Below are 23,031 nucleotides of genomic sequence, written 5' to 3' on the forward strand. Positions count from 1 at the left end.
GGAAGAAACACAGCAGTGAGGAGAGCGGAACTCAGCGCCAGGTGAGCCCACTCCGGTCACAACAAGGAAGCAGCCTCACATTTCTCACTGTTTTAGTGCTTTTGCCCCAGTTCCGCGGCCGCAGAGCTTCTTCGCCTCTCCATGCTGCTGTGCCGGGTTTCGGCAGTGAGCCATGCGCTGGCGAGGTGGACACGGAGGTCACAGCGGGCAGTCGGCCTCCTCCACCCGGCTCTCCCCTTCAGCTCCAGCCGCTGTCATGGTGTCAGCTCCGGAGAAGGCAGCGCTCAGCCGTCAGAGAACGGCTCTGCTCCGGGACTGTACCGGGACACGGTGCTCCTCCCCCGGACCGAGTTCCCAATGAAACTGACCGGACAGAAGCTGCTGGACCGGGAGCTGCAGATCCAGCAGGTACGACTTCCAGGCAGAGGCTGACGAACCTCCGCTCAAAAACGGACACGTTTATTATAAAGTGCCTGTTGGCAGCTGGACAGACACTGTAGCTCATAAACTAACATCTCCTACATTTATTATGGGCTCAGTCTTTAATACGGCTTAATTCGCATTTGACAAAAGGTTATGATTTTCAACTTCCTCCTTACTTTGAAGAGAAACAGACATAAGTCTGGATCATGCAGAATGTAAATATTGCCTGTCACTCACTTATCAGAGCCTCTATGTCTCTGTGATGTGTGTGTTTACTTTACTTTTCACAACACAAACCCTAACTTTATTGATAACATATCATGTTGCTTTGTCACATTATACATGACACTCTCTCTCTCTCTCTGTGTGTATTGCAGGAGTGTGGATTTGCAGATTTGTACTCCTGGCAGAGAGAGAGGAAGGTCAAGAAGGAGTTCTGCCTTCATGATGGACCCCCGTATGCCAATGGAGACCCTCATGTTGGACACGCACTCAATAAGGTCTTTTATTTGTAGTGTTTACTTTTTGTATTTTATTTATTTCCTCCTGTTATGGTACAACAAACAATTACAATTGGCTCAAGCAGCCAAAGTAATTGTTAACTTGTTTGATACAGATCCTAAAGGACATCCGTAATCGCTTTGAGATGCTGAGGGGCCGACAGGTCCACTACATCCCTGGCTGGGACTGCCATGGGCTGCCCATCGAGCTGAAGGCTCTGGGGGAGCTGGGGACCAGCGGCCTCACACCACTACAAATCAGACAGAAAGGTAAGAAAGGGCCGATAGTCCCCAGAACATGAGCAATATTAGATTTGCAGTAGCTCAAAGATTCTGTTTCTATCTCCGCTAGCACGGGAGTTTGCAGATGGAGCCATAGCTCGTCAGAGGGCTGCTTTCCAGCGCTGGGGGGTGATGGCTGACTGGGACCAGTGTTACTACACTTATGATGGGGCCTATGAGGCTGCTCAGCTGAAAGTCTTCCAGGAAATGCACACTAAGGTGACCAATCATATGCTATTCATCAGAGTTTATGCTCACAAAAATTAGTGACCTAACAAAATTAGTGACCGTATTATTCATTTACTTACTATAGTGAGTAAATAATTGAAATTTACCTCCAACTGTCAGTGGCTGTAGAAGATGATCATCATTGGATTGGATTTCTCTGCCTGGATCAATATTTTTTTCCTACTATGTTTATCTGCAGGGATTCATCTACCAGGACTACAAGCCAATCTTCTGGTCTCCTTCATCAAGGTAATGAGTTGATATGTTGAATACATTTTAATTTTCCTTTTACAATACTTGATAACTTCTTGTATGATGAGATAATAAGATGATCCTTTAGTCCTAATTTACCTACATTGGGTAAGTTTGCTATGCTACAGCACCAAAGGAGATAATAATAAAATAAATATAATGAATAAACTAATAAATATGTGAATAGATATTGAAAAATATTTTAAATATAAAATAAAGCAATACGATATACAATGTATACCTAGTTTATGTAGTGTGAACCAGATTGTACATATAAGATTTTGCTTGTTATCTTGACTGCTGTCTCTGTGCCTCTTTAGGACGGCCCTAGCAGAAGCAGAGTTGGAATACAACCCTGAACATGTGAGCCGAGCCATTTATGCCACATTTCCCCTGATCACACTACCACCTAAAATGGCAGAAGAAGGTAATAGAAACACATTCACATTGGTAATTCTGAAATTTGTGTTTCTCACCTGTGGAAGAATGTTCTTCATTGTGTGTGTCTGCATGTGTGGCCTCGGCAGGTCTGGAGAATGTCTCTGTGTTGGTGTGGACCACTCAGCCTTGGACCCTTCCTGCAAATCAGGCTGTTTGCTACATGCCCAATGCTCAGTAAGTACCTGCACCAAAAGATTGTATTCATGCACTCACTCATCACACTCACACAGCTCTTAAATGTTTAGTCCAAAACCCAATTGTATTATCATAGAGGACCAAGAAAACTTCAAAACATTCATATTTGAGAAATAGATTTTAACATTTAATAATTTATCTAAATAGTGTGTTTTTTTTACAAATGTGCCACATTTCCATCCACTCTGGGTTGTTTTCGTGTCCGAAAAGGATGTTTCAACATTTCCTCTCACTTCTACGGTTGTTACTACACTGCATTTGTGTTGAGGATTAATAGCAGCTGCAAAGCAGAACAACAACGTTCCTAGTTAAGAAAAATCATGTCATAAGTCAGCAGCCTCTTCTTGTTTTGTGTCTGCAGGTACTCGGTGGTGAAGAGGGCGGACAACTCTCAGCTTCTCCTGTTGGCCTCTGAACGTACAGCCAGCGTCGCAGCTCTTCTGGGCACAGAGCTGGAGAGTGTCGGCACCTTCACAGGTAGAAATAACATTTACACAAAGAGACACACAAAAGTCTTAAGTGCGTTTATTGTGTTCTTTCAGTTACAAATATAACCACGCACATGTCCTGTGACTTTCTCCTCTAAGGCCCCCAACTTGAAGGTGGAATCTGCAAACATCCCACAATTCCTGACAAGGAAGTGCCGCTGTTGCCAGCCAATCATGTGACCATGGCGAAGGGAACAGGATTGGTCCACACAGCACCAGCTCACGGCATGGACGACTACAGTGTGGCTTCGCAGTTTAAACTGTCTGTGGTGCGTTGTTTTTAAAAACTCAACCTTTCAGAAATAAGAAAATCTTCTCTTTGGAATATTTATACTATTGTTGTTTTAAAACCATTATTGTGAACTAGAGACAGATATGTTAGGTTAAGTAGCCATTTAAAATCAATGATGTCAATCAATAAATAGTTTTTTGAGAAAACATTTCTTGCTTCTCAAAGTGTAAGATTCTCTTAAATTTGGTTTAATCAATGTCAAATAACTTATCTATGTTTATTTTATGTTGTGAAGATTTTGGTAGGACTTGGTTAAACAGAGTTACACCTGTAAGACTGTATGTTTTGCTTCCCCCTCAGGAGTGTATGGTGGATGAGGATGGCAAGTTCACTGAAGCAGCAGGTCCTGAGCTACAGAATCTGTCGGTGATGATTGAAGGCACAGATAAAGGTAACAGCATAAAGAGGATATAACACTCTCCATGAGAGCAGGTGGATCTGTGAGCTCTTAAAGTATTATTTTTTTTAATTTTTTTTTTTTATATCGTCTGTCTGTTTCTTCTCGTCCATGCTCTATGTAATTCCCCTGCCTACCCTGTGTGAAGTGATTTCCATGCTGAAGGAGTGCGGGGCTCTGGTGAAAGAGGAGCAGTGTGTCCACAGTTACCCGTACGACTGGAGGACAAAGCAGCCTGTGGTCATCAGGCCCAGTAAACAGTGGTTCATCAACACAGCGTCGCTCAAAGACAAAGCTAAGGTGAGCTGCTCAGCCACATCATGGTAAAACTAGTTTTTATTAAGATCCTGTTTGCCTTATTAAAAAAGGAAAACACACAAACATTTTTTGTTTGTTTCCAAAGAAAACACATCTACTTGCATGCATGTGTGTTTCCAGGAGGCGCTGCAGAAGGTGCGTGTTTTGCCTGAGTCGGCGAAGAGCAGCCTGCTGGCCATGCTGGACAGACGGACGTACTGGTGCATCTCCAGACAGCGAAGCTGGGGCGTCCCGATCCCCGTCTTCTACCACAAAGAGACCGGAGAGCCACTCATGAACAAGTGAGCCCACACACAACACACAACACACAACACACAACACACATGCTGACTAACAGGTGGACACACACACATGAACACACTCTTTTTAGAGATATTTTATAGACAAACATAAAATCTATTTTACACTCAAACAAACACACACACACACACTGTGAGGACCGGCCAAAATGGCCTTGCTTCGTAAAAGATCAAGCCTCAAAACAAACATGTTTACACACACACACACACACACACACACACACACACACACACACACACACACACACACACACACACACACACACACACACACACACACACACACACACACACACACACACACACACACACGTTGTACACTGAACCTAATTCCTGTTTCTGGCCTCTGCAGAAACACAGTTTCCCACATAGCAAAGCTTTTCGAAGAAAAAGGAAGTGACTGCTGGTGGGAGCTTCCTATTGAGACTTTACTGCCTCCCGAAGTCCTCAAGAAGGTGAGTATGTGTGTTAGTGTGTGTGTTAGGAGCGAGGTGTGGGTTGGAATGAGTGACAGTAACCCATCTGCTGACACTGACCAAGTATAATCCCACTGTCTTCTGATGAATGCTATTCCAGTGGCTTTTGCAACCTGCCAAGAGCAGAACACTATTTCCCTTCAACTATTGGTCATTAATTTAGTGGAATTTAAAGATATTGACATTTGTGATAATCAGGAACTTCAGTCAAAATAAACTTAAACCCCTGTATGTATGCATAAAGAGCAATAATAGTCATTACAAGTTTAACCGAACACAATTCATTTATTTAAACCCCTTAATTAACCCATTTCACCAATAGCTGGGGAAAACCAACTTAAAGGTGTTCATTTAAAACATGTAACAACGCCCTGACACTCAGAAGTAGCACAGTCCATTTCATCTACGTGTCGTCACTAATCTTTGTTTGTTTTGCCGTGATAATTTAGGGACTGTTCCGAGGGCTAGACTGTGAACTAATGTGTCTGTTAACCTAGCCACTAATACGCTAGCTAGTTGGGGCCATGCTGATGGACGTCACAATGGATCCTGTTGCTTCTAACTACAGTTCACGTGTGTGTGTCTGTGTGTGTCTGTGTCTCAGAGTAAAGCAGGTCCAGTGAGTGACTATGTTCGTGGAGAGGACGTGTTGGACATCTGGTTTGACAGCGGAGCATCATGGGCTGCTGTACTAGAAGGTACATGTGGGATCTCTTCAGTCTGTCCTGTTCCACAGATCACACAGGACAACGGATTTTCTTTACTTTGTGTTTTTGTTGCACTTTCCTCCATTTAATCAGGGTTGATTCCATTCGCTAAAGTAGGACAGAGTATCATGGCTACTTGAAGAGAAAATAAATCTGAGATTTCAATAAAAAAAGTCATAATATTACAAGACGAAACTCATAATATTAGGCTACGTGTCATTTTAGAAGGAGGAAATCGGAAGATCAGTGTATCGCCTGTGTTAAAATGTTTAGTTATACTTTAGTACAAGTTTCACAAATAACAAATATTTCATATTTTGGTTCATCAGCACATTTCCTAGAATTGTTTATTTTTTATCCCAAAATATTATGACTACTTTATTCTTGTTATATTACAACCTTATTCTCAAAATATCTACATTTCTTTGTCCTTCAATATGGCCCTAACACTCCATCGTACTAAAGAAAGTGTGACTCAAAACTGTTGTTATACAATTTTCATATTCTGCAATGAAGTGACTACTTTGATTGTGTATTGATGTGATCATGCTGCTCCTCTGCACTTTCTCTCCCCTGACCCTCACCAGGGAGGTTCTAAATGACGCAGCAGTTAAGTCTCTGCTCACTTTAATGACTCCAGGCTTTCAAAACTCCTTGAATCAAGCCTCCTTTAATTAGTGTTATTGTAGAGAAAGCTTCTTAATCCAACTTTACATAGTCCACCATTAAATTAAGGTTCTGTGCAAAGTGTATTGTAAGCAGAAGCTGTAGTTTGCTGACCACAAACCTGGATTAGAGGGAAGTGCAGTCTCAGCACAGCAGGGTCACTGCGCTGGTGTTTTCTCTTCAACACTAATACGACTGCAAACAATGAGTGATCAGTGAAATAGACGTGATGTTGCAGATCTGTCGAGCAGTAGAAAATGATCCCCCTTGTTTTGAACACATCAGACAATATGACACCAGCAGATTTGGCAGAGCAGACATATTTTTGCTTGTGTTTTCATTTCCAGAGGAGCTGGAGGGAGACTCTGCGGAGCCTGAGTCCCATCTCAGCTGGCTCCCCGCTCAGCTCCGCAAACCTCTGGTCACAGGTTGTTTGAACCATCCACCTACTGAGGCCGACTGCGGCTTTCACTCCCGCTGTTTCTCACTCTGCTTCTGCTCCCTCTTTTTGCTTTCAGATGCTCTTGGATATGTTGTGATTATTGTTGGAAGACTGTTCTAATGTACCAGCGCTAGTTAGGATGTCAGTTACATGGTCGGTTACTAAAACCAGACATCCTGCTGCAATTCATCAAATTAAAACCAAAAGCATTTGAATGTAATTTAAGGAATATCTGAGGACACCAGACATGGGAACGGGAAATTATAAAAGTGCTGAATGCAGCATGAATCTCTGTTCACTCTCCTCCTCTCTCTCTGTCTCTCCTTTGCATGCAGGTTTTATACAGAGCAACTGGCTCGCGAGAACATTGAAGGAGTTTGTTTCTGTTTCTAGGGATGTTCCAAACTCTGCACTTCTTCTTTGCTATTAGTTTTCTCTGTGAAGGGCTTGGCGGTGGATGAGGTTGAAAGCCCGTGATGCCATGGCTGCACCACTTCTATGTTAGATGGCTGTCTGTATGGAACCTATAACCATTCAGAGTTTTAAAAAAAGGCTGTTTTGGTTATTTCCTCACTAATATTGCCTCGTCTCTTTTTTTTCTAGACACTCTTCCCAAATGCTAACCATTTGCTTCACCTGTTTTGTGTAGAGCGAGTGCAGAACTAATTATTAATCTCTTATGTCTCTGCTTCCTCCTCCAGAGTCAGACTCCAGGGCAGATGCGTACGTGGAGGGAAAGGACCAGATTGGAGGCTGGTTTCAGTCGTCACTGCTCACCAGTATAGCTGTCAGCAACAAGGCCCCTTACAAGTGAGTGGCCCATCCTGTGACTGTGTATATGTACTGTGATCCATGTGGAGATGGTGTCATAGCAAAGGCTTTGAATACTTATGTCGATGTGATATTTTAGTGTTTACTCTTTAATAAGCAGTCTGAATCTGCTGTATTGAGTTGAACTCTGGTGGACAATGATCTGCCTACAAAGTATAACAGGGTCTCCATGAGCTCCTAAAAATTCTAAATTCAATTATCTGAACTTTTACACATGTTAAAATATTAGGTGTTATTACGGTCCTATGTATTGGCAGGTATTAATTAGCTAACGTTAATTTAATTCTACTTCACACTTACATTTGAAATTTCATTCATTGACATCTAAAAGTCTTCTGTGCATCTGTTCAGTCACTAAAATTAATTTAGTAACAATATTATTATAACTTTGTTTATTTGCAAAAAGCTGAAAATGCTTTTTCTTAATATAAAATATAACCTAGTCAAACACATTGTTAATGAGCTGTTCCCTGATGTTAAAGTGACAGTTGTGGCAAGAAACAAACAATGCACCAAATACCTTTTTTAAAACGCATTCGTCGTAAGTGAAATCATTTTGCTGATATGCGACGCTGATGTGTTTGTGTGTGTGCAGGTCTCTGGTGGTCCATGGCTTTGCTGTCAATGAGAAGGGAGAGAAGATGTCCAAGTCTCTGGGCAACTTTGTGGATCCTGATGTGGTCATTAATGGAGGGAAGGTGAGATGACGATGGGAGAGATGAAGAACATTGAACAAAATGGATTCGACCAGTCTTGTGTTTCTCTTTTGTCTTCCTAAGGACCTGCCGGCCTACGGGGCAGATGTGTTGCGTTGGTGGGTGGCGGAGTCCAACATCTTCTCTGAGGTCCAGATCGGACCCACTGCCCTCAACTCAGCCAGAGAGAGCATCAGCAAGGTACCACAGCAACAGGGAGTGAAGGTTGTAGGGTTCTTTTCCCCGAGTGGTTCTCTCTGTTTCTTCATTCCCTCTCTGTCCCTCTGTATCTCTCTCCCAGTTAAGAAACACTCTGAAGTTCCTGCTTGGGAACCTGCACGGCTTCGACCCGCTGTCTCAGACTGTGGACTCCAAAGAGATGCACTTCATCGACCAGTACATGCTGCACCTGCTCCGTGAATTCAGCATGAAGGTGCGGATAGAAGCATTTTATTGTGTGTCCACAGTTTGACCCAGTGACTGACGGTTGCTGGTGTGTGTGTGTCTGTGTGCGCAGGTTACAGACGCCTACAGTGAGTTTGACGCTGGCAGGGTCATCCGTGTCCTCCAGGCGTTCATCACCAGAGACCTCTCCAGTTTTTACTTCAGCATCATCAAAGACAGGTGAAAACTGACCACAACATAACATCCACACACGCTTTTTCTGCCAATAGCTTTAAAATGTTAAACCATCTTTTAACCTCATGGGTTTTTTTCCCTATCGAGTGTGGTCTTTCAGTTTGAGAGCGGGACTGTTCAAATCTTATAATGCTTTCACACAAAACCCTGTGTACGCACTCAAATAGCTCTGCTTGTACTCATTGTGCTCTCAGATTGCCTGCACTCTAGCTTCAACTCTTGTCCTCACGCTGCTTCTGTTCAAGCGTGAAACGTCTGCTGAGGGATTTCTCCTTTTTGTGCATGGATTCCTCAGCCAATAGAATGCCAGGAGTAGTGATGACAAATTAAACTGTCCCGCCCTCGCAGACTTGTACAGAAGCAGCGGGAGAGCAAGGAGAAGAGCTGGAGCTGGAGTGCATGATATCTGAGTGCAAAAGCAAGCAAGGCTTTTTTTAGTGTGGGAGCACAGGGTTTCGAGTGAAAGCCCACGCTCTTGAATCAAGATAGGAAAAAAACACCATACTCAGACATACTGTATCTCTGAATTAGGTTGTACTGCGACCCAGGGAACTCGCTGGGCAGAAGATCGTGTCAGACTGTTTTAGAGGAAGTTCTGGACGGAGTTACCAGATCCATATCCCCCATCCTGCCACATCTAGCTGAAGAAGTGTACCTACACGCACCCGGACATGACAGTATGTGCCTGATGCTTTGTGTTGTGCAGTTACTCCTACGTCTGTGCATGACTGTACCGTCCATGTGGATGTGTCGCATCTGCTTCCTGACAGAAAGAAACTGTTTGTTTTGACCATTGCAGAAGGGGAGACATTATTCCGGAGCGGCTGGATAAAAAGCAGTTCAGTGTGGCGGCGGCCGGGACTGGAGGAGGTAGTGGAGGGAGCGTGTGCCATCAGAGACTCGTTCCTGTCGTCCATTCCTGGCAAAAATGCAGCTCAGTACGACCTCACTGTGGCCATCGAGCCTGGTCTGCTGTTTGAACTCATGGAGGTGAGTTTACTCTGGTGTGTAGGGATAAGGTCCAGAGTATTTGGGACCAATAAATGCATCAATGAAAAAAATTAAATAATAATTAGATCGGTGAAAATACATATGTATGCCCACACATCCGATAAATACAATACAATATCTCACCCTCCTTCACTTCCAGTCTCTCCAGGAGGAGCCGACCTCCTCCTCCTCCCAGCTGGCCGAGCTGATGATGACAGCGCAGGTCACCCTGACCAGTGAGCTGCCCCGCGACCTGCCCCCAGACGCACTACTGAGCCACGGCACCTTCCTCATCAACCTGGAGGGTGAGGAACATCAACGCCGAGCTGGTTATCTAATGACACTAATTGTAATCAGCCATGATTGGAGAGACGGTACAGAGAGAGAGAGAGATGTTAGCTGAGTTCAAAACAAGACCTCTTTCAAATTAAGATGACTAATAGTGCTATTCTACAGGATGACTTGTGTTTGGCTCAGCGAACCAACCGAACTTTGCAGAACTTGCTTTGTGATACAGGCTCTTGTGCTTCTCCTGTTTTGACAAATCTAAATGTCTGACGTCTGTACCACTATGGGGAGAATGCTGTGATTCCAACATGCTCAGTACGTGTGTATCTGTCCTGTCAGGTGGCGTAATCCGCGAGGACAGCCCCTATAGCATCGCTGTGGTGCCCACCTCTGCTGCCCGTTGCCCGCGGTGCCGCCGCTACACAGCCGATTCGGCGGACTGCCTTTGCCCACGCTGCCAGGCCATCGTCTCACAGGCTCACTGACCTGCCAGACGTCCTCACCACGACGACGACCTCCAAACATCAACAACACTGTCTCGCTTCGCTGCATTTTGTTTACATTGCCCGACGGCTGAACAGAGACCGGGGTTCACGCTCCACTGTCACCATCGACATGAAACCTGACTCCGAATCAGTCAGGCTTGAACTCTGAAGAGAGAGAGAGAGCAGCTTGGCACAGGGTCGATACTGGCAGAGCTTGATAATATCAGATAACTAACCATGCTGTTCCTTATGTGCTTCAGGCGTCACTATTTTAATCGACAGACACGTTATTTTGTTTGAACAGCATGTGGGAACTTTAAAACAAAGATTTCCTGGTCACCTGGCTGTGGCATGAAGGTCTCGACTGCACATTTGATTTGAAGCACTCTGATACAACATGTAAAGGGTTATTTACTGTATATATGATGTGGAACTGAAAACACTGTCTGGAGGATGCCTTTCTGCGCACTCTGTTTTTTTTTCTTCAATGTGTAAATGTATAGAAGGAATTGACCGGAGTGTCACTATGTGACAGCAGCACAGAATATATAGTCCAGAAAGGATGATATCTTTGTATGATAATTAACAAATGGAGTTTTGTGTGGTACGTGTTGGGGTTGAATGAAATGAGCAGCGAGGAACGAACATCTGCAGTTTTAGAAACCTCTTTATTCTGCGTTGGATTAGCCCAGTGGGAGCAGCTGGACGTAAGGACTACAGAAAAGGCGGTGTACAGGCACAGCTAGTACAGTACTGTCTCTATATTATAAATAAAAAATAAAGGTCCATATTTCTTTATGATACATCTCTTGTCTGTGAGAGGGAAGAAGGAAGGAGAAATGTCACACAGAACTCTGATATGACCCAAAGGACACCGATTTTTAAGTCGCATTGTTGTGAAATGAAGCAAAAGTGACAAACATGTAGACATTCTTAATAACACTTCAATTACACAAGTTCTCAATTTAATTTATGTTAAATGCCCAAAAATTCTGGGTTAAAAAACTTAAAAGCACATTAACATGAGCTGCATGACAAAACCTCTGTGACAATGACCAAAGAACATGAGGACGCATTTCTTCTTTCCCTGTGTCGACAGTCTCTTAAATACTGCACGTGAGTAAGCTTCACCACAATCTGTAAATTTGTGGTGGTGGAGTCGGTCTCCCCCCTTCCTCCCCCCATAGGGTCAGTCCTCAGTGGTCAGAGCCTCTACGGCCTCCAGAAGGTGCAGGGCCAGGCTGTACTGGGCGTGGTTCTCGGGCAGGATTTCAATGAGACGACCGACCAGCCGACTGCTCTGGGACAAAGGGACCAGGGGGCAGCGCAGCTCACTGGGGTCCTGCAGTACAAACAAAATAAAGAATGATAACTCATACATAGTTAAACAGGCAGTTAGAGCTATTAGTGCAAAACTGCTTTGAATTGATATCTAGGGTTGCTGTAGTCGACAGTACAGTGTTTAGACACATACCAATTACACAACATCGCCCACTCGTCTGGTTCTATTTTTACAGAGCATTTGGTGCACTTTTGTGTATCGTGATAGTGCTCACATTCATTAGTTAAAAAATTTAAAGTAATAGTTATCAAAACTTAGGCTGATGTTTTGGTTTTAAAGTATCTGCTCCGTGCTGCAGCAGAGCCACATCACAGAGTAATGTACTGTAGTCCTAACACATGACGAGAGGAGAGTTGACCGATGAGGATTTGGTGCCAAAGAACGGTCATCATTTATACTCGTAAATGTGACTGTTGCTGACACTTTCACTTTATAACTGCAGTGTCAGATTGAGCATTGATAACTAGTAACTGATTATTAACCATGTACACAATGTAACACCTGTAACGCAGACTACCAAGGTAATCCTAGTTCAGACAAGGGTCAACATAATGACAAATGCTGGGTCTGTGGATACAGTAACAGGATGAAACATCAGAGGTCATGGAGCTGGGTGTCTCACCATAGCCTTGAGCCATGTGCAGAGGGTGGGGGGAAGGCGGGCCAGAAGCTCCATAGCAGCCTGCGTCTGACTCTGGCTGTGCAGCAGCATGAAGCTCAGTCTCTGTCCAGTCAGCACCAACAGCTGAGAGCCCAGCACGTCTTTATCCTCCACTTCTAACATCACCTGGACGAACAAACAGGAGTTATCAGTCTAATCGTAGCTTCTGTCTGCAGCAAATACAGAACATTTGTATTTTACCTCCTCTGCCCGGAGGTCCAGACCCTGGTTATAGAGCTCACAGACGAGGTGCCGCCGCAGGATGTCGGGGTTGACCTGCAGCAGGGAGCCCAGCTCCAGACACAGCGAGGGCCACCAGTCAGCTTTAGGGCCACTGGATGGTAGAGGGGGGCACCCAGTGCCAGAGGCAGAGCTGGAAGTATCATCTATTGCCTGCACCCAGCCAGTGAGCACCCGCAGGAGGAACTGAGACAAAAAGAGGGAAACGGATGAGATGTATTTTGTAGTTTTCCTCTCACCCTTTGCACTTAAATGTATATTATGCAGGATGGTCCCCCAAAAAAATCAATGTAAAGACAATCATCACTTAACATAAAGCCTCCCCCAGCCTCTTCCCCCGTTACCTGAATCTAATCTTCACCCTGAAACCAAATCGAAACCCTCTAACAGCTGTTTGAATGTGTGTCACAAAGTGAGGACCAACTAAAATATCCTCACTCCATGGGTAAAAGCTCATAACGTAAACCTAATTCTAACCTAACCCTAAAAACAAGTCTTAACCCTCAAACAGTCCTTTGAAGAAGTGAGGACCAGCCACAATGCCCTCATATTTCAAAAATGTCCTCACACTGTAGGGTCTCTGCTTAAAATGGTTCTCACTAAGATATACTGCAAGTACAGGAACACACACACACTCCTGCAGAACTGTGTGAGTTTGAGCATGATTATTTATTCAGGGTGAACATTATATTTCTCAGAATCATGTCTTTGGGAGGAGGGATCAACTTTGCAACTGACGTGTGATGTGTTTAAGTTTCGCTCGCACCTCCTGTCGTAGTGACACCAGGCCTGGGTCCATGTCTCCACTGGGCATCAGCTGGATTGTCGTCAGATCTCTGAAGAAGGCATTCTTACCCTTGAACACATAAATACATTGGTGCACAAATGAAGCAGGTCTTCTGTGGGTAGTTTTTAAAATGCATTTCCACATAAATTACATTACAGCTACACTAATATCTATAATGAGGTCATGAGTGACATGTTAATTACATCTGCAGAGGAGGTCACAGATTTTTGTAATGAAACTTGGTTGAACGATGGGACATGAGCCAAGAAAGAACCCACTAAAGTTTGGGGCTGAGCCTGGAATTTCACCAGGGAATTATTTATTAATATCAATAATTCATGGATCGGGATGAAAAAAATCTTGCGTATTTAGGGGACTGATACCGATGAGTGTGTGAAACAGGTGCTGATTGACAGTGGTACGTTGGTGGAGGTATACCCACCACTGAATGCATTCTAGTTTCAGTAATAATTCAAAGTGTAGACAAAATCAACAATATCTAGACAGAAGGACAAAGAAGAAAAAAAGTATAATATAATTCACCCTTCAGGCTCAGGCAGTTTTTTTGACTGAGGTCACAGAGAAGAGGTCAGTTGTGTGTGTGCTGGTGCTGTCTCCTCACCTTGCTGTCAAACAAATTGAGTGGTTTGACTTTCAGATTGAAGGTCAGGGCAGCGTGAAGCAGGGAGGCTAACAGGCAGTGGTGTTGGACCAGGGGGTAGTGGACGCCTTTCTGCTCCAGGGCCAGCTCGGCTATGGAGGCGGGGCCCTCCGCTCCGCACCACGACTCCTCCACCGACAGCTCGGGAACGGACTCCTCCTCCACCGCCGAGTCCGCCTGCATGAATGACAAAGTGAGAAGATAGACTTGAAGATCACAGGTGGTTGCAAGCTTTGTCAGTTCAGCTTTTAGTTAAGATACTTGATAGAGCAGATGCACAAATTTAAATAATTCTCCTCCAGTCAAAAATGGGTTTTGCTTTTCGCCACTTCAGCTGGATGGTTGTGCAGAGCAGTGAGATATGTGCAGTTTGAAACTATAAGGCAGTTTTCATATTCATCTGCTTTCTCTGTGCTCAACGTAAATCTCAGTTTAACATGCTAACACATGAGAAAAGTTTGTGACATCACAACTAGTTTGAAAGCCAAGTTTGAGTTCAGTATCCAGAAAGGATGAGAAAACCTCCAGGTTGCATTAACCGAGAATGAATGACTGGATTTTCCAGTCAACCCTGACACATCTTGTCTATTATCTAGAGATTCTGGATTATTTTCACTGAGGGAGAAGGAGATAAAAAAGATGCCTGGAGGGGATCTTTAAGAAAGCTAGCTGCCAAACAAATTAAAAACATGCTAAGTATAGGAATAGTTTATTAGTGGTAATGATAGTACTAATATCTTAAGAAGTAGCAGTAACAGTGTTGTTTTAATTAGCAGCAGTGTAAGTTAGTAGCAACAGTAGCAATGACATTGATGACATTGATCTCACTTCTTTCCTCCACATGCGGATCACGGCAAAAAAATGACCTTTTACCACAATGTCTATGTCTGTCGAATATGTCACAAATACAACACTTCCTGTGTGAACAACAGACGCATGCGAGACGCAGCAGATCAGCGACGCAGCCGTCACACGCTGCACACACTCCCAGGCTGGCCCAGGCAATATGTACCATGTATATGCTTTACATTAAAAACTGATTCATTTAAAATGTATAAATCTCACTTTCTTTCACCACAAGTCAATAAAGCCAACACACTTCATAATGCATTCTCAAAAACACCTCTGATCTTTTTCCACTTCACGTTAAAATGAAGCACAAAAAAGATAGATGGTTTTGACCACGTTTCACTGACCATGCTTTGAGCTGGCTTATGCGAGGCGCCGCTCATTCTTCATGCTTTTCTCGGATTTCTTTTTACTTACATAGTAATTTATAAAAGTCAAAGGGGAGTGATATTTAACCAATTCTCCAGTCACCTCCATGAGGATCTGCAGCAGCTGGACACAGCAGCCCAGGAAAGACGTCACGGCTTTATCTCCCATCCCCACATCCTGCACAGAGACACACGCGTCATTCATGAATCATAATCTGAAATTACGTCATCAACGAATACGTAAATCTGTCACTTATCAAACTTATCAATACTATCATATTTCAGAATCCGTACTGAAACACAAACTTACCCTTCGACATAAACGATCTTTGGGTGCTTTCCCCACCTGAAAAAAACAAGTACAAACATTTTATATTGTACCTCACAGACTCAATGACATCCCCCCACAGATAAACAGGCTCACTGCAGTACTGTACATGCATGATTTACCTTCTCCATGAGGTAGGCCGCTGCCGAGAATCGTTTGACAATGAAAGTACTCCACATCATTGTAGAAATACCTGTGGGGATGATACAGGTAAGTCCAATGGCAGCCTATCACTTTAAGAGCATCAGCAAGAATACTTGTAATATAGAGCTTATAGAGGCAAACCTGAAGAAAATGTCACCAATTCCTTCACAGTTATAGATAAAAAAACTCAAACACTGATTATAACCTTGAATAGAAGCGTTGACAAACAGGTAACAAAAAGCCATTGAACTGCTAACCTAGTTGGATGTGTGGACTGGAGATCAACTTCAAATGTTCCACAGCCGAGCACAAGCATTGACCCTCCTAGGAAGAGAAGCAGTTGTGAGAGGTTCTTTGTCATCCTTGTTCCTAAAGGCCTTTGCACACTGTGCGACAGACCGAGTAGTTAAACTCATCAAGTTTTTCTCTTTATCAATACTCGGTATGTGGGTAGGTATTTCTTCTTTTTGCCAAAAGGATCACAAGATCATCATCACCTGATGTTGTTTCCATATTTCTTTTCCCATTTTTTCGATCCTTATAATTCATTTGCTTAATCACGTCACACTTCATGTGAATAGTGATGTGCATCAAAATTTGCCTCTGAATTATTCACTCTTTCGTGCGATTTAATCACATCGCTGTGGATGTGCAAAGGTTTTTAGACTAACGGAAAATTGCCTTTGAAAATTGAGACGCGACCAAATTATGTCTGATTATATACTGTACATTATTTATCTGTTTGTTTGTTTGTGTACCTCTGGGTCTTTGTTCCACTGAACGACATATTCCCAGCAGCAGTGGGCGAAGAGCAGGTCAGGGGAGAGCGAGTGTGGGAACCGCTCCCACACCGCCACCAACAGCTCTGGAAAAAAAAAGAGTGGACAGTGTTAGACTTGGATTTAACTTCAGGATATAAATAAGTAACAGTTAAAGCACAGTTAATGCTGGTTAACGTGAGAGCAAATGTGTCATTAATATCTAAATTTCTATATGTCAGGGGGAGACACTTTGACCAGTTATTGTAAAGACTTCATTGCAGCTGCCAGATGTTTCCTATTCCTGACCTGCTGTCCTGTCTGTGTCCTCTTGGCTCTGCTCCTTCTTCTCGTTTCCTTCTTCTCTTTCCTTCTGCTCCAGTTGGTCATCCGCGTCTTTGTCTACTCTCTTCTGGAGAATTTCCTTCAGCCGCTGAGGAGCCAAGTTTTGCCTGAACACCCACTTGGAGACACTGTCGGCTATGCCACCTTTGCATTGAAAAAAAAAAGAGGAAATATATGAGAATCTGTCTTGTAGCCACAACTGGAATATGAATAGTAAACGGAAAAAAGACAAAATAGTGAAGGAACAAAAGGGAAATTTAGGAATTTCAGCTAATTTAGAAAGAAATAATGAGATTATAAAGAGGGCAGGAAAGAAAAAAAAAAGAGCCAGCCCCACATCCAGGAAATTATTGTTGGGCAGACACATTTGACCTCTGATCTTAAAAAAACATAACAATGAGCAATATTTGAAATAGTGATATTTCCATTTCATTAAAAGAATGTTAGGGTTAGGGTTAGGGTTAGGGGGTTAGGGTTTACAATTCATTTTTGTGAGAGGTTGCTGTGTTTTTTGTGTGAGGTTTTCTTTATATTTACTAATTTTGCCAGATTGCATCAGGTGCATAAAGTGGGTGGAGGGGCCAGCGATGCACCGTGGGCAGGCATGGTAGCTTAATGCTTCTTGGCGACAACATGAAATATTTCTTGTTTACATCCTACCAGTGCCTCCCTCCAACAGCGTTTTGATGGAACACTGTGATGCAGCACCCGCCGCCGCTCCCTGAGGAGGGGGCACCAACAGCAGCGTCTGCAGCACGAGCACGTCCTCCAGCTGCCGAACACACACCACCCACTGCTCCAGCTCCAGGGACACCGCCTCCCACTCTGAATGCAACTGACACGCACATACACAATGGTGTTAATGGTTGAAAATGTTTGACTGGTTGTTGTTGTAGTGCAGGATCATTTTAAAGGGGGAGTTTTCCTATTTTTGCCTGCAGAGGGAGCTCTGTGTGTGTGTGTGTGTGTGTTGTACCTTGGTGTCAGCGTGGTTGGTGATGCTAGCCTTGGCAGCGCGGTGAGCAACGAAGGCAGCCAGCAGAGCAGCGGCAGCATTGTGGGACTGGATACACGTGGTGCGGACTTGCTGCCACCAGGGGGAGACGGACTGGGGGTCCCACGACTCCTCAACTGCACCTAAGGAAAAGAAGAACAATTAGAAACTCTCTCCTTATCCCTTTTTATTGCCTTTCATTGGTTGTAATGAATTGTAACCTAAACCAAGCTGAGACTTAGAGTGTCCCGCACACAGGATAAGAAAACAGTCCCAACCTTTTATGTTGCTGAGGGCGATGAGTAGTGTGTGAAGGTTTCTAACTGTTTCCTCTGTTTTCTGTAGCACCTCCTTCTCCCTCAGCAACCACACACTCAGCAGCAAAGCCTGACAGGAAGAGAAACAGGATAGGTACAAATGAAATAAAGAAAAAAACACATGAAAAATACATTAATTTAGAATGAAAAAAATGATGATGCATGTTCTGGATTGGAGCTGTTCACATTGTTATATTGTTTTATTCAGGGTGATACCTTCAACTATTCACAACGTGCACAACCTGACAAATAGAAGGCAATGTGAAGATGCACAATCCAATACAAATTTAAGAAATGATACATATCACCAGTGTATATTTACATTTTAAACCTTTTTATTAATGTGATTATTATAATATTGTGTATAATAACATTTGATTGATGAGGGAGATGAGCCTACTGAACTGAATCTACAGATTATCACTATAAATTACCAACATCTTTTTTTATGGCAGATTGGAATTGGATATTTCAGAAGACCTCCAAACGTGCAAAGTATATTCACCAACTTCCAATGTTCTAAAATGATTTCATTCACTTATAAAACATTTTTCTATCAGTCAGTCTTTTCCTCCATCTTACCAGTAGCTGCTGTGGACTGATGCCAGCCTGCTGCAGTGTGTCACAGACTTTGTGTATTGGACTTTTTCCAGACAGACAACCCCAGAACAGAAAGTTTCCTGCAAAGACACAAAAGAGCAAAGCCCTCAGGTTGAATTCATGTGGTGTCCTCACTCCTTCCCTAAAGTCACAGATTTTTCTGAAGAGTAAAGATTATTTCGATCAGTTTCTCTACTTGGTGTGTATTTCTATAAGGATAACTGGGTAAGAGTCAAGGCATAGAATGTGGATACTTATGTTGTCATACCTAGCTGATTCCATTCAGCTTCAGCCCCGCGGTTCACCTTCAACTGCCCGTCCTCGCTGCACTCCATCTGGGAGAGAAAGGCTTGAGCAGTGAGGGGTGAGTCAGGGGAGTCCTGGGCAAAACTCACACTGGGTCTAGAGGTGAACTGGGCGTAGCGTTGCAGAGTGGGACCAACACGGGACAGTTCCTCATTCATGCCTTCTAGGGAATCCTGTGGGATCACAAAAATATATGTGATAATAAAAGAATTGGGAGGAAATAGAATGAGGTGACCACCAATAAAAATACTGACATAATTTACATTGTATTAGTTGTATTACTATAATTTAGTATATTACATTGTGGCTAAAGAAAAAAAGCCTAGCTACCCCAGGTAGTGGGTTAATATTCTGAAGAAAAACTATGAATTGCAAACATTAGTCGCAAATTTATGAGAAATTAACATGAAGTTATAAAGTTATAAATCCACAAGAACAAAATTACGAAATTATGTAAGATTTAAGTCACAAATTTATAAGGAACTAGAACGCAATGTAGGCTGTTGGTATGGGACGGTATTTTATTTTTGATTGTGCGCTACTGCATGAGATAAAGTCTTGAGATCCAAGGATAACACTGGTTACATCTGCAGTGATTTGTGGCTCAACAGGACACAGTCCGACAGATAAAAATGTATTACCTCAATATTTAATACGCCTTATTAAGCAATGTCTCTTCAAAGTTTGGCTGCTTGTGATACTATGGCTATCCTCATGTTGTGGGCGTGGCACCTCTCCAGCACTCCTGGCGGCCAGTCTGTCAACAAACTTGTCAATCATCAGCCCTATACAATTTGTGTGAATACCATTGACCAAGTGTGTGCGTGTGTGTGTTCACGTTGTCAGAGCAGGGTTCTGTGTCTGCAAAAGAGTGCAGCTGCTGGATGTCACTGTAAAGCTGCAGCAGTTTCAACTGTGAAGAGCAGAGCTGGAGTAACAGTGGATCCACGTCCTCAGTGTCTGTGATACAGAAATAAATCACCAGAAATAAAGAGTTTGTTATGACGTAATAACTTTATCTAAAACCAGAGAACATTTTGAATTCAACTAACATTTCAAGCATTTACCGGAGCAAATCATTTGTCAACCAGTTTACGAGTTATAGTTCTATATATTAAATCTCTATATATCTATATAGAATAAATCTCAAACATAATGAAATGACTCTTACCTTGTTTCTTCAGAGTGTCGTATAAGGTGCTTGTGATGTTTGTGAGACAGGAGACAGGAGCATTCTTATTTGACAGCAGAGACTCTAGAGCCTGAAAGGAAACACAAAGGATGGAGTTCAAATTTCACTTGCTGAACACTAAGCACAGTCATTAGTGTGTGAATGCATATGTACTGATCTTTAGGCGTACCTGCTTTTTAATCGCAGGATGTTTAATATCCAGCAGCACACTTTTGCCTTCGCTCTCCAAAACATCTATAAAGAAAAGGTGAGTAAACACACAGACAACATTTTCTTTAGTTACGATGTCTTTATCCCCATTCAGCTCTCACTCTCATATCTCTTACCAGGGTCCACGTGTCTGCTCTTTAGTAAAGCCGTCAGTCTCTTAAGCAGGTGCATATCTTTGGCTCGCTCACTCTTCTTGTCACTGAAATGGACACAGAAAGATGGGGTGTAAGTGGATTGTTGGCACTATTCCTTTAAAAAACTGTTGATCTACAACGTCTGTAATATTAATGTACAGTATGTGTTTGTTTGTCAGTCTGTGTACAAACCTAAGTGCCAGGTGAAAGGGGATGTTCACAGTCCTCAGAGCTCCTGTGACGGGATCCAGCAGACAGACCTGCTGTGTGTGGAGCTGCCAGCCCTGACTGGTCACACTGTTCACACCCATCAGACGGTAGCCAGCATACAGCAGCCTGAAGGTACATGTACACAAACGTACACACACAGACACAATGTATTTTACATTATATTATATGTGTGTGATACTGACACTAAGAGATAGATGTAGGAAAAAGTTAACAGATCTGTTTGGAAAGTGCATTGTTCATACCTGCAGTGTTTACCCACAGTAAACGCTCCAACCCGAGGCCCCTGCTGCATCCCCCACACCTCCAGGATTCCCCTGCGGGGGGCGTAGATCACGAGGAACATAGCATGCCGTCTTGGAAGGGAGGTAGGGGGGGAGAACTCCCGATCACTGCGCTCCTCTGGAACCTGCAGCCATCCCAGCTGGGCATCTCGGTAACCTGCAGTTAAGTTGAATTAATGAATGGTTATCTTTGCATGAAAGGGACACGTTAAACTATGATTCAGATAAATGCATGGAGTGGAATATTTTAAAGAAGGAACAGATGCTATGAATGTTTGATAGAAAGCATTTAAGGCTAATGACATGTTCATGGGCAGAAATATGTTTCACTAGAAAAGCTCAAACTTCTTAACCTAATCAGCTCTTTACAAAAATGCCTTTTCAAAACCTTAATATTATTAATATTATATCTTAGTCTTTGATTGTTTCGCATCACCTTTCCACATGCGGATGGCGATGCCCCTGGCCAGGTCCAGCAGTGAGACTCGACCAAAGTCGTCCGTCACCCCAGCCAGCGTGTTGCATGGGGACAGACAGATAGACTCTCCGTGGCGACGAGAGTCTGGGAGACCAAATCTGGAAGAGAGAGAGGGCAGGTCAAGGGAATTAAATCAGCAAGCTTTGTATTACCAGCATCAATAGGACACAACAGATGATCGCGGCATTTGTGTAATACATGTAACATGATTGGTACCTGATTGTTAAAGGCGTTGCTGGCTCCACCTTGGGCTTCTGTTTCTGAGGAGCATCGTCTTCATTCTTGTTCTTTTTCCAGCCCAGCCACCCACTGAGAGGAAGACAGGGAGGATGATAGAGAGAGGAAGAGGAGACAAGTAAGATGATGAGTACAAGTAAAAAAAAAAAAAAGATTAAGGGAGAAGTAGTAAATGTGAGAGGTGGGAGAGGGAAAAGATATATTGGAAAGCAGGTGAAAGGAGATTTAAGGGAGGATGAAATCAAACATCCTCCTTTTATGGGCTACACTGACACTGAGGAGAATAAGCTTTGATTAAGAATATCTATTGGGCTTCTTTTTGCTGTTAGAGCCATTGAAAACTCCACATTCCAGGATTCTGTCCCTAAGTGTGTCAGACAGGAATCAAGTGCACACAGGAGACAATGGTTGTAAAATTGTTGTCTCGCTCCACTGGCATCATTAATCACTCACTTAGCTTTGTTTCTTTGACTTTTAAGCTTCTTTTAGACAAGCAACAAAGTCCAGACATTTTCCTGAAATTGTTTTTGAAAATGGCTTTATTATTTTATACGTCTAAATGACTTGAGGACGAAAGAAGAAAAGTGTTAGCGCGCTTATAAAGACAGATATAGACGTACCTGGCAGCACTGAAAAGGGCTGAGGTGAGTTTACTGGCCACAGCCATGGCCACATGAGAGAGAAGAGGCTGGGAGCTTCCCTGTGAAACAGATAAAAGCCAAATTTATTAAAAGTAAGGGTGTTTGTATGTAATGTTATTACAGCGCGAGTGTGGCACATACACACCTCGACAGAATAATAAAAGCCTGTGTATGGTCCTCCTCCCACAGTGACATACTGGCTCATGGCAGGTGGGTTGCCCTTGACTGAAGCAGTAAATCCCCCCAGGATAGATGCATTCTTCATCTGGTCAAACACACACAGCGGCATGATGCCTAAGAGAAGGAAGAAGAGACAGACAGAGACAGGTTGAACAGAGCAGTGGGAAAATGGTACAATACAAACAAAACAATACACTCGATTATTTCAAGTATCAGAATCTTCCCAGCATATGACAACTATACAGTAAATTTTTACTTTTTACTTCATTATAATGCTATACAATGAAAAACCTTTGTTTGCTTCTTCTCCAGCAAGATTTCATTGTGAAAATACTGTGAAAAGTTAATATCAACAGTGAAAAAATGCTGCAATACCAACTCAGAATCCCCTCACATCACTGAAACTCTGTGAG

The 23,031-nt window shown here is 43.2% G+C and overlaps 2 protein-coding genes across 4 annotated transcripts in view; one reads left to right on the forward strand and one right to left on the reverse strand.

The window, feature by feature from the left end:
- On the forward strand, positions 1 to 11,135 carry iars2 (isoleucyl-tRNA synthetase 2, mitochondrial). Of its 2 annotated transcripts, XM_035167638.2 has the most exons (24): positions 1 to 408; positions 801 to 923; positions 1,040 to 1,193; positions 1,276 to 1,424; positions 1,633 to 1,682; positions 2,006 to 2,112; positions 2,213 to 2,300; positions 2,683 to 2,798; positions 2,909 to 3,078; positions 3,402 to 3,492; positions 3,647 to 3,798; positions 3,937 to 4,097; positions 4,468 to 4,570; positions 5,196 to 5,289; positions 6,312 to 6,392; positions 7,108 to 7,216; positions 7,833 to 7,935; positions 8,017 to 8,133; positions 8,234 to 8,365; positions 8,450 to 8,556; positions 9,103 to 9,248; positions 9,371 to 9,561; positions 9,722 to 9,866; positions 10,189 to 11,135. In XM_035167638.2, the coding sequence occupies exons 1-24, from the start codon at positions 142 to 144 to the stop codon at positions 10,332 to 10,334; spliced, it is 3,102 nt and encodes a 1,033-aa protein (XP_035023529.2). In that variant the 5' UTR covers positions 1 to 141; the 3' UTR covers positions 10,335 to 11,135. The 2 variants fall into 2 exon arrangements, with proteins under 2 accessions (XP_035023529.2, XP_035023530.1); XM_035167639.2 differs by lacking the exon at positions 6,312 to 6,392.
- rab3gap2 (RAB3 GTPase activating protein subunit 2 (non-catalytic)) overlaps positions 10,984 to 23,031 on the reverse strand; it is a 17,119-nt gene continuing 5,071 nt past the window's right edge. Inside the window, exons 10-35 of one of the 2 annotated variants that reach the window (XM_035167637.1) lie at positions 22,584 to 22,732; positions 22,418 to 22,497; positions 21,777 to 21,869; positions 21,519 to 21,658; positions 21,044 to 21,239; positions 20,763 to 20,906; positions 20,553 to 20,635; positions 20,396 to 20,460; positions 20,206 to 20,296; positions 19,873 to 19,994; positions 18,997 to 19,207; positions 18,711 to 18,808; positions 18,090 to 18,198; positions 17,794 to 17,954; positions 17,478 to 17,652; positions 16,782 to 16,961; positions 16,473 to 16,579; positions 15,972 to 16,038; positions 15,693 to 15,763; positions 15,553 to 15,588; positions 15,346 to 15,420; positions 13,987 to 14,202; positions 13,344 to 13,433; positions 12,539 to 12,763; positions 12,299 to 12,463; positions 10,984 to 11,676 (exon numbers count right to left, since the gene is read on the reverse strand). In XM_035167637.1, the coding sequence (XP_035023528.1) occupies positions 11,524 to 11,676; positions 12,299 to 12,463; positions 12,539 to 12,763; positions 13,344 to 13,433; positions 13,987 to 14,202; positions 15,346 to 15,420; positions 15,553 to 15,588; positions 15,693 to 15,763; positions 15,972 to 16,038; positions 16,473 to 16,579; positions 16,782 to 16,961; positions 17,478 to 17,652; positions 17,794 to 17,954; positions 18,090 to 18,198; positions 18,711 to 18,808; positions 18,997 to 19,207; positions 19,873 to 19,994; positions 20,206 to 20,296; positions 20,396 to 20,460; positions 20,553 to 20,635; positions 20,763 to 20,906; positions 21,044 to 21,239; positions 21,519 to 21,658; positions 21,777 to 21,869; positions 22,418 to 22,497; positions 22,584 to 22,732 (3,302 nt within the window). In that variant the 3' untranslated portion in view covers positions 10,984 to 11,523. Of the gene's footprint in view, positions 11,677 to 12,298; positions 12,464 to 12,538; positions 12,764 to 13,343; positions 13,434 to 13,986; positions 14,203 to 15,291; positions 15,421 to 15,552; positions 15,589 to 15,692; positions 15,764 to 15,971; positions 16,039 to 16,472; positions 16,580 to 16,781; positions 16,962 to 17,477; positions 17,653 to 17,793; positions 17,955 to 18,089; positions 18,199 to 18,710; positions 18,809 to 18,996; positions 19,208 to 19,872; positions 19,995 to 20,205; positions 20,297 to 20,395; positions 20,461 to 20,552; positions 20,636 to 20,762; positions 20,907 to 21,043; positions 21,240 to 21,518; positions 21,659 to 21,776; positions 21,870 to 22,417; positions 22,498 to 22,583; positions 22,733 to 23,031 lie in introns of both variants that reach the window. The other variant, XM_035167636.2, reaches the window with a different exon arrangement.

Source organism: Hippoglossus stenolepis, chromosome 10 (genome assembly GCF_022539355.2).
Source record: "Hippoglossus stenolepis isolate QCI-W04-F060 chromosome 10, HSTE1.2, whole genome shotgun sequence".
NCBI classification, from domain to species: Eukaryota; Metazoa; Chordata; class Actinopteri; order Pleuronectiformes; family Pleuronectidae; genus Hippoglossus; species Hippoglossus stenolepis.